Source organism: Cyprinodon tularosa, unplaced genomic scaffold (assembly GCF_016077235.1).
Source record: "Cyprinodon tularosa strain WSP-4 unplaced genomic scaffold, ASM1607723v1 ctg401, whole genome shotgun sequence".
In the NCBI taxonomy this organism is placed as follows: Eukaryota; Metazoa; Chordata; class Actinopteri; order Cyprinodontiformes; family Cyprinodontidae; genus Cyprinodon; species Cyprinodon tularosa.
The window spans coordinates 253927-264610 of record NW_024039121.1 but is presented as its reverse complement, the minus strand read 5'-3'; the positions used below and the strand labels follow the sequence as shown (position 1 = coordinate 264610).

The 10684-nt window shown below is 45.4% G+C and overlaps 1 protein-coding gene across 2 annotated transcripts in view; it reads left to right on the top strand.

Moving 5' to 3' along the window:
* The first annotated feature begins 988 nt into the window (after nucleotides 1-988).
* sorl1 (sortilin-related receptor, L(DLR class) A repeats containing) overlaps nucleotides 989-10684 on the top strand; it is a 168941-nt gene continuing 159245 nt past the window's right edge. Inside the window, exon 1 of one of the 2 annotated variants that reach the window (XM_038298187.1) lies at nucleotides 989-1306. In XM_038298187.1, coding sequence (XP_038154115.1) covers nucleotides 1043-1306 — 264 coding nt within the window. In that variant the 5' untranslated portion in view covers nucleotides 989-1042. The remainder of the gene's footprint in view (nucleotides 1307-10684) is intronic. The other variant, XM_038298186.1, reaches the window with a different exon arrangement.

Here is a 10684-nt window from a genome sequence, read left to right as displayed (position 1 = left end):
TTTTGACAGAACAAAAGCTATATATATATATATATATATATATATATATATATATATATATATATATATATATATATATATATATATATACTATATATATATATATATATACTATATATATATATATATATATATATATATATATATATATATATATATATATATATATATATATATATATATATATATATATATATATATATATATATATATATATATAGTATATAGTATGGATTATCTGACTTGTAATATGTAATTACCATAACGATGCATGTATATTACATGTACCTCATCAATTTGTCAATTTGGGCACATCTGTATTATTCTGCTCCATTACCGCATTAATTTTATTGAGATGGATTTGTATAATAGCTTATATTACATGCTTTATAGACTTCATTGACTTTATAATAACTATGCAATGTGATGTAGTTAAAGTAATTTACTGATGCTATGAAACAGCCAGTCTGTTTCAAAGTGATTAATTTATCTTTATTTTAATGTCTTCAGTCCCCCTGAAAATGAGAACATCATCGTTGTTCGATGCTGTGGCGCACAGATTGTTTACATTGCAACCGGTTTAACTAGGGAGTACCAATATGGCGGCCGGTGGCTTCACTTCAACCCCGTACAACCAACGGGCATTCAGCAACCAGTGAATAAATAGAGACCAGAGGTTCATTCATTCATGCTCTTAGGGACTTTATATGTCCGTCACATTATGATTCAAACATTAGCAGGGAAAGAAAAACGTTTTAAACACAAAAATCCTAAATAATGAGGTCTAGGATGTTCTTTAAATGGGTCGGTGTGATTTAATGAAAACTAACTACTGTTTATTTCTGCGTTCAGTCGTATTTTACGGCCTGCAGCCTGTATGAGCTGCTGGTAACAGTCTGTGTGTGAAAAGAGCAGAATTGAAGCGGTGAGTTGTAGAAGTTCCGGGCATTCCCACGGCCCCTGAACGCAGCACCATTGGCATCACTGCCAGTAGAAGGAGCTCTTTCAGTCTCACCTCATCAGAAGCCAAACATACACAAACATGGCGATAACCGAGGCAGAGCAGATGCTGTCCTCTCCCTTATTATGCCTCCTGCTCCTGGCGCTTCCAGGACTCTCCTCATCGACCCTCCATCTTCCCCCGGAGCAGCGCCACTCGCGCCCCCAGAACACAGGCTTTTTCACCCTGCGAGCGGAGGAGCGCTTCATCGCGGGGAATAGCGGCGCGGCGGCTCCGGCCGCCCACCGGGAGCACCGCAGCCCACGGAGCGCTGCCCAGGCGGCCATGCCGAAGGTGTACGGACAGGTAAGGGCTCAGCTTCCCGGTTACCGGCCGGCCATCACACCGACCTGTGACGGAGGTGGACGGTTCTCTCCGTGTTTCACCTGAACGTCACAAAACAACGATTTTATTCTATTACTGTGGAGAAATGATGCCTGTTTGTGACGTTCAACCTTGTGGACGGTAGAAATGGGGCTGGGGGGCGCGGGGGGGGGGGGGGGGGGGGGGGGGGGGGGGGGGGGGGGAGCGTTTGTTTACAGTGTAGCCCCCCCACCCCACCCCACCCCACATAGCAGCCTGATTCAGGTCAGATGAAGATGAACGACTTTGAAAAGGTCCAGAAGATCCAGATCTCACCAGAAGCCATTTATGATTCTGCAGACATCACCTGCATGAGGTGGAGATTACTGAGACACCTGCTGGGATTTACCATTAGGCTTTGTCAACATGTACGGTTAATGCAACTATTCCTTATTTCTGCACATTAATTATGTGTTTGATAAAAAATCCTTTGGCTAAAATGCCATCAGATAATAATAAGTGTGTCTCAGCCCCCCCCCTCAGTGTCCACCATATTGGATCAGTCCATTTGCTGCACATGTTCAGAAAGGTCCAAACAGACAGCAGCAAACCATTTGAAAACAAACCATGCAAAGAGCAGTGTTGCCAACTTAGCGCTTTAGTCGCTATATTTAGCCACTTTTCAGACCCCTCTAGCACTTTGATTTCTAAAAAGCTCCTAGCGCCAAATCTAGAGACTTTTTTCTGCTACTGGAGACTTTGGAGACAACATCTAAAAGCAGCGAACTCTGCTCTCCAGAGCGAGTAGATTGGTAACCCCGCCTCCTGCTCTCCTCTATCTTGTCTGCTGTCATGATTCATGCAGCTATTATTTCCTCCAAATGAAAAATGGAGAACAGAGAAGCAGATCATGGCTTGTCTACAGTGAAAAGAAGGACTGGGTTATTTACTTTGGCCTTTTTGGAAACACAGGAAGGAGCAATCAGCTAAGTGAGCTTAGTGCTTGGAAAAAATCTTTCATTCCTTTAGAGACAGCATGAAAAGTCAGCTGAGTACAAAACATAGAGAGGAAAACAAGAAGAAAAGGGACAAGAAGAGAGGGACACAACCTAGAACAGATAATGGATGTCTATTCTATTAACATTTCTCTATCTGGAGAATGGGCCTTGTTTATGTGTTTTCTTCTCAGTTCAGAGGGGCCCCTGTCTGTCTTTGCCTAGGGCCCCATATTTCCTAAATCCACCCCTGGTTGTAGCTGTTGGGTTTTTGTTTCACTCCTGATCATTTGCTCTGTAAGGATGCTGATGTCATCCAAGACTGGAAACACGCTGTGATGATTCCCTCCGAGACCCAGAAGACAATGACTTAGCAGAAAGCAGAGCAGTGAGGTGTTTAAAGAGGATTCACTTTAATTAATGCTTCAGTAACAGTTGGATCAAAGTGTTGAAGTCTGCAAGAAGTGACCTCATCCGTCCATGTTCAGCGTGCTGCAGGCCTCTGTTTGCTGAGGGCTCCTGTGTGGGTTTACCTCATTATTAGGCTCAGTGAGAGTCGTGGGCTCTGCTTGCTCTGCTTTGTCATTCAATAAAGACCCTCCATCAGCCTGACATGGTGGTTCACACTCCAGCATCACACGGCTGTTCTACTAAAATTTACTCCAATAAACACGAAAGAACTGATTTCTGCTGTTTGGACAGAAGCTGCAAGAAAAAGCTGGATAAAAGCAGAGCTGAGAGAAAGAGGTCAATGTTCAGCTCTGGTTCTAACGCTAGTCTGTCCTGCAGGATTTAGAGGTTTCTTTGCTTTAGCACAGCTAAATAAGGACCCACTTTGGGGTTGCCTGCTCTAACGGATCACCGATCTTAGGCTACGTTCTCACTGCAGCCTGAAGTGACCCAAATCCAATTTTTTGGCCCAGATGCGACCTGAATCTGATCTCTTCATGGCAGTCTGAACAACACAGATCCGATTTTTTCCAATGTGACCCAGGCCCCTTGGCTCTGTGGTCCTGAATCCGATACGAATCTGATCTTTTCAAATGCGAACTGTGTCAGAATGGATTCATCCGACCTGAACGTCATTAATAACCGACAGTGGTCACTATTATGCGTCTTGTTACGCAGAAGCGGCAAGAAAAACAACAGTTGGTTTAGTCCTTACTTTGTAGATAAACTGTCTAATTGGGACATTTTTACGTCACCTTCTTTGACTCTGCACAATTTTTCCTAAAACTGTCTCAGTGTCGCCCTCTATGGGTGGAAACGGCTACTGCAGATACATTTTCCCACTGATAAGAAAAAAATGAGTGAAAATCTTTTGCTGATTAATGGCTTATGAGAGTAAAATGAAGTGATAGATCTATATAGAAGTGGCAAGAAAAACAACAACTATGGCGGATGATGATGCGGAGAGCAGTATTCATGTTTACACATATTGAAAAGGAGTATTTTTTGTGGTTGGAAAAGACCACTAGATGTGCGCCGGCATTAACGTCCATGTTTACCTTTGTAAACACAGAGCACGCTGGCCTGTGATGTCACTGCGTCCTCTACAGCCATGCGGGAAACTTGCGTTGTATGACTGCAGTTCACACAGGAGATCACATACAAGTCGCATATATTTGGAAATATGAACAGCAACGTAAAAAAATCGGATTTCGCAAAAAAAAAAATCGGAACTGAGCATCAAGGCCTGCAGTGTGAACGTAGCCAGAGTCTGGTTCCTGAACCTGTTTCAGAATCCTGGTTCCAATGATGTTAAATTAGCAAATCCAAGAAGAAACCAAACCTTCACATAAAACCTGAGTGGTGGATAAAATAAAGAGAATGAAAAGTGAAAATTAGACTAAATCTACTGAAAGATAATGAAAGACAGAAGAGAAAACCTTTTAAAGTAAACTAAAGATGTGAAACCGTGTCCTGTCTGGCAGTGTTTACATATAAAGGGAGGCGCTTGTTAAACATTATTTACCCGATACCATCGGAAGCTGTAAAGTTTATGGCCGTTTGGACTCCTGTTTCCCTCTTATTGAACAAAGTTATAACCAAACTCGTTCTCACACTTTTAGAAAAGAGCAGGTGTGTTTTTTTTAACCCCCTCCATTTGCATCGTTTTGTTGTGAAATGCTTTACTTTATATTTTTATCAGTCATTTCTTTTCTGGCACTTTAGGGCCCTGTCACACCTTGCTGATTTCTCCAGCGTCTGCCTGACTTCCCAGAATCTCTTAAAACGCCGGCATACGCTGAACTTTCTATGCATTCTTTCAATTATTGGCGTATGCATCAAGTATTCATAACGAGTCCAGAACTTATGTCCAACAAAAGCCTAACTTCTGCATAACACACAGCAGCGCATCAAGTTACACAGCTTATGGGTAACTTACACTGAACGTATGACAACGATCAGATAACTTGCATGTAACCTATATACCTCCACATACTTGCCGTATGTTGATGTGTGCCAGTGTGTTTCAGCGTACTCATAATTTCTTCAAAACGTACCAATAACCTATCCAACGTATGGCAGCGTTTTTCATACCTCAGGCATATCCTGGCTAAATCGTCAAGGTGTGAGAGGAGCTTTACAAACTGCAATACAGGAAGTGTGCCCTTGTTAGAAGGATGGTGATAATTACCTGTCACTACATAGTTCCTCGTTTGTCTACACCAATTGCACCAAAACGTCTGTAGTGATGTTCACTACTAACCCTCCCAGTCGGATTCAGCTTTTTGTTTCAAAGATATCAAATTTTACTTTACAGTTCACCAACAATTCCCTCTCACGACCCCCCTTTCAGAAACATAGACAGGTATGGGGCATTGCAGGCTAACAAAGAAGCCAAACGACCCCCATTCCAAAGGGGGGGACCCGTTCATCCGTTTCAATTTGCATGTTTTCTGAACAAAAACAAGGCTTTGTTGGGCTACTGTATAAAATCTGCTAATGGCTGCTGTGATAGCCGGTGGCTAATGCTGTGACAGCCCGTGGCTAATGGCCGCTGTGATAGCCCATGGCTAATGGTCGCTGTGATAGCCGGTGGCTAATGGTTGCTGTGATAGCCGGTGGCTAATGGCCGCTGTGACAGCCCGTGGCTAATGGCCGCTGTGATAGCCGGTGGCTAATGGTCGCTGTGATAGCCGGTGGCTAATGGCTGCTGTGATAGCCGGTGGCTAATGGCTGCTGTGATAGCCGGTGGCTAATGGCCGCTGTGATAGACCATGGCTAATGGTCGCTGTGATAGCCGGTGGCTAATGGCCGCTGTGATAGCCGGTGGCTAATGGCTGCTGTGATAGCCGGTGGCTAATGGCTGCTGTGATAGCCGGTGGCTAATGGCCGCTGTGATAGACCATGGCTAATGGTCGCTGTGATAGCCGGTGGCTAATGGCTGCTGTGATAGCCGGTGGCTAATGGCCGCTGTGACAGCCCGTGGCTAATGGCCGCAGTGACAGCCCGTGGCTAATGGTCGCAGTGATAGCCGGTGGCTAATGGCTGCTGTGATAGCCGGTGGCTAATGGCCGCTGTGATAGCCGGTGGCTAATGGCCGCTGTGATAGCCTGTGGCTAATGGCTGCTGTGATAGCCGGTGGCTAATGGCTGCTGTGATAGCCGGTGGCTAATGGCTGCTGTGATAGCCGGTGGCTAATGGCCGCTGTGATAGACCATGGCTAATGGTCGCTGTGATAGCCGGTGGCTAATGGCTGCTGTGATAGCCGGTGGCTAATGGCCGCTGTGATAGCCGGTGGCTAATGGCCGCTGTGATAGCCGGTGGCTAATGGCTGCTGTGATAGCCGGTGGCTAATGGCTGCTGTGATAGCCGGTGGCTAATGGCTGCTGTGATAGACCATGGCTAATGGTCGCTGTGATAGCCGGTGGCTAATGGCTGCTGTGATAGCCGGTGGCTAATGGCTGCTGTGATAGCCGGTGGCTAATGGCCGCTGTGATAGCCGGTGGCTAATGGCTGCTGTGATAGCCGGTGGCTAATGGCCGCTGTGATAGACCATGGCTAATGGTCGCTGTGATAGCCGGTGGCTAATGGCTGCTGTGATAGCCGGTGGCTAATGGCCGCTGTGACAGCCCGTGGCTAATGGCCGCAGTGATAGCCCATGGCTAATGGTCGCTGTCATAGCCGGTGGCTATGAACTTTCCATGAACTTTTTACTCAGCCTAAAAAGTTCATGGAAAACCTCTTTGTAAGGTTCCAAAAACACAACAAACTCAAATAGAGAAGCTGGTCTCTCTCCACTTTTCTTCATTTGATGAAGCTTGGCCCTCGGCTGGTCCCTGGCTGGTCCCTGGCTGGCCCTCGGCTGGTCCCTGGCTGGTCCCTGGCCGGCCCTCGGCTGGTCCATGGTTGGTCCCTGGCTGGTCCCTGGCTGGCCCTCGGCTGGTCCCTGGTTGGTCCCTGGCCAGTCCCTGGCTGTTCCATGGCCGGTCCCTGGCTGTTCCATGGCGGGTACCTGGCTGGCCCTTTGCCGGTCCTTTGCCATTCCTTGGCTGTTCCATGGCCGGTACCTGGCTGGCCCTTTGCCTGTCCTTTGCCGGTCCTTGGCTGGCCCTTTGCTGGATGTTGGCTGGCCCTTTGCCGGTTCCTGGCTGGCCCTTGGTTGGCCCTTTGCCTGTCCTTTGTTGGTCCTCTGCCGGTTCTTGGCTGGCCCTTGTCCGGTCCTTGGTTGGCCCTTTGCTGGTCCTTGGCTGACCCTTTGCTGGATGTTGGCTGGCCCTTGGTTGGCCCTTTGCCTGTCCTTTGTTGGTCCTTTGCCGGTTCTTGGCTGACCCTTTGCTGGATGTTGGCTGGCCCTTGGTTGGCCCTTTGCCTGTCCTTCGTTGGTACTTTGCCTGTTCTTGGCTGGCCCTTGTCCGGTACTTGGTTGGCCCTTTGCTGCACCTTGGCTGGCCCTTGGCAAGTCCTTGGCTAGTCCTCTACAATTCCTTTTTAAACGTCAATATTTGTATAAAATTAAAATTTTCTTTCTGTCATGATTTGTGGTTATTAAGATCTAAAGAGAAGCGTCACCTCCTGGTCAGACCCCGGAATTCAGTGAAAGGATGGAGTCCGAGTAAAAAAATATGTTGGGTTCATGGAGGGGATTTTACTGGAAGTTGCAGGGGACCAGACTGACGTTTGAGTGGGAAGGGCCATTCTGAATGTCTGCTACTGTTAGTGTGACTAAAGCAAGCAGAGGCTTTTAGGAATGATGCCCCGCAATTCCTACAGTAGGCTGCCAATGCATCAATATGCTGCATTACACAAATATGAATAATTCTGCCTCATTTCTGTGATTATTGATGAACATTTTGCTAACATTATGTTCTTTTAAGCATCTTCACACCGGTGTGATGGTATTTGTCTGTTTCCTGAAAATCGTAATTGAAGTAGTAATACTTATAGGTAAAACTAAGCACAAGCACTGTGGTTACTTCTCGTTAAAACAGCACTTTGTTTAATTTAGTACGACTAAATGAACACACCAGCAAAGGAAATGCTTTTCACTGATCCTGTGTGCTGATGCCGCGTTGCTTTGGAGGCGTGTGGAGCACGAAGGAACTGCACGTCAGCTTAACTGATTAAAAGTGTAGAAGAAGCTTGCTGCATGAGGATGTGTTCTAGTCTGCTGTGAAATTTAACTGCTTTCTTTGCAAATGTTTGTATAGTTCACACAGTGTTAATATTTTCAGCGGGATGGTGACAGGGGGGGCAAAGATTACTTCTGGGGTGGCCACCCCAGCTAACCCTCTGGCTCCACCACTGCAGCAAACATGGACGCCTCAGTACGCCATGATTACGGCCCAGTGGATTCATTTGGATCTCGATCCAGGAGCAGTCTGCTTTGAATCTGACTGATCGTTCCTTGAAGCTATAGCTGATTATGCAAATGTTTTTCAAGTACCAACAGGATACATGGAGGTAGTTGGTAGGTGTGAACCAAACCTGTCCCTCCACTCTGCCCCAGTTGCATTTATAAACCACCTTGAAGCGCTTCTCATGACAAAATTAATGGGAAACTATAAAGGGAATCACAGGAATGACTCGGCTTTTCCTGATATTTGAAGAGTATGAGTATGAAAAAAAACATTTTTTAAAAGCTGTACTTTGCAATAGGTTTAAATGTACACTACCGTTCAAAAGTTTGGGGTCACATTGAAATGTCCTTATTTTTGAAGGAAAAGCTCTGTACTTTTCAGTGAAGATAACTTTAAACTAGTCTTAACTTTAAAGAAATACACTCTATGCATTGCTAATGTGGTAAATGACTATTCTAGCTGCAAATGTCTTTGTTTGGTGCAAAATCTACATAGATGTATAGAGTTCCATTTCCAGCAACTATCACTCCAGTGTTCTAATGGTACATTGTGTTTGCTCATTGGCTCAGAAGGCTAATTGATGATTAGAAAACCCTTGTGCAATCATGTTCACACATCTGAAAACAGTTTAGCTCATTACAGAAGCTACAAAACTGACCTTCCTTTGAGCAGATTGAGTTTCTGGAGCATCACATTTGTGGGGTCAATTAAACGCTCAAAATGGCCAGAAAAAGAGAACTTTCATCTGAAACTCAACAGTCTATTGTTGTTCTTAGAAATGAAGGCTATTCCATGCACGAAATTGCTAAGAAATTGAAGAACGGTGTGTACTACTCCCTTCAGAAGACAGCACAAACAGGCTAACCAGAGTAGAAAAAGAAGTGGGAGGCCGCGTTGCACAACTGAGCAAGAAGATAAGTACATTAGAGTCTCTAGTTTGAGAAACAGACGCCTCACAGGTCCCCAACTGGCATCTTCATTAAATAGTACCCGCAGTGGCCTGTTTGACCCTCTTTCGTGTGGCGTGGAATAAACATAGCACAGACCACGCTTCAATATTGAGCATAAATAGGAAAATATCTGCGACGAGCTCACTGCGACACACTGCTGCGGGACGATAACCAGCCTTAACAAAGCCTTGTTTTTGTTTAGAAAACATACAAATTGGAACGGACAAACCGGTCCACCCCTTTGGAATGGGGGTTGTTAGGCTTCTTTGGCTACGTTCACACTGCAGCCTGAAGTGACCCAAATCCAATTTTTTGGCGCAGATGCGACCTGAATCTGATCTCTTCATGGCAGTCTGAACAACACAGATCCGATTTTTTCCAATGTAACCCAGGCCACTTGGCTCTGTGGTCCTGAATCCGATACGTATCTGATCTTTTCAAATGCGACCTGTGTCTGTACGGCCAGGTCGCATTCATCCGACCTACACGTCATTAATACTTGACAAATGTTACTAAACGTTACTAATCTGCGTCCTACTAAGCGGAGGCGGGAGAAACTAACAACCATGGCGCAAGATAAAACAGAGAGCAATCAATGGAGAGAAAGTGAGGTTGCTGACTTAATTCATATTTGGAAAGATAGCTCGATTCAGACCAAACTCGAAGGGTCTTACCGGAACCGGGGGAGGGTCTTTCTTTTTGATCTTCTTAAAAAGATTTTGTTCGTAATGTGCCTGCTCCTGTTGGAGAATAACTTAAAGAACGCAATATACGCTGAGGTATTACGAGTCATGTTTACTTCCGCAAACACTGAGGACGCTTGCTACATGTGACGTCATCGCGTCCTCGAGTGCGCATACGGGACACTTCGGTTGAACGCTTTCAGTTCACACAGTAGATCACATACAAGTCGCATATACTTGGAAGTGTGAACGGACACGCAAAAAAATCCGATTTCACGAAAAAATCGGAATTGAGCATTAAGGCCTGCAGTGTGAACGTAGCCTTAGTTAGCCTGCAATGCCCCATACCTGTCTATGTCTCTGAAAGGGGGGTCGTTAAAGGGAATTGTTGGCCTGGCTGAATAGGCGAGGTCTTCTGTTCGCCTGCTAAGGGGTTGGGGTTGCGATAATAGCGGGAAGGAATCAACTTTATCCCTGCATTGTAGGTTTTTCTTTCTTAACATAGATGGCTTCCTTCACGCCCCTCTCAAACCACCTAACTTTTTTGTCCAAAATGTGAACATTTTGGTCCTCCAAAGAATGTCCTCTGTCCATAAGGTGTAGATGTACTGCAGAGTCCTGTCCCTAGAAGGGCGCTCTTCTGTGTTGGTCCATGTGTCTGGAAAGAGGTTGTTTCATTTCTCCAAAATAAAGATCAGAGCATTCTTCACAGCATTGAACTGCAGACACCACTCCGCTCATATAAGGTCTGGGGGTTTAGTCTTTAGGACGCATCAGATCATTTACTAACATGTTATTCTATGATGCATTTTGGCGGAGATGGTGTTCAAATCATGCTTGATGCTTCTTTGCTTGATTTAATATGGATTATATTTCGGTTCATTAGCTGTTTGCTGATCTCCAGCTTGCAGAGCTCATCTCAGGAAACAAACCTGCTGGTGAACAG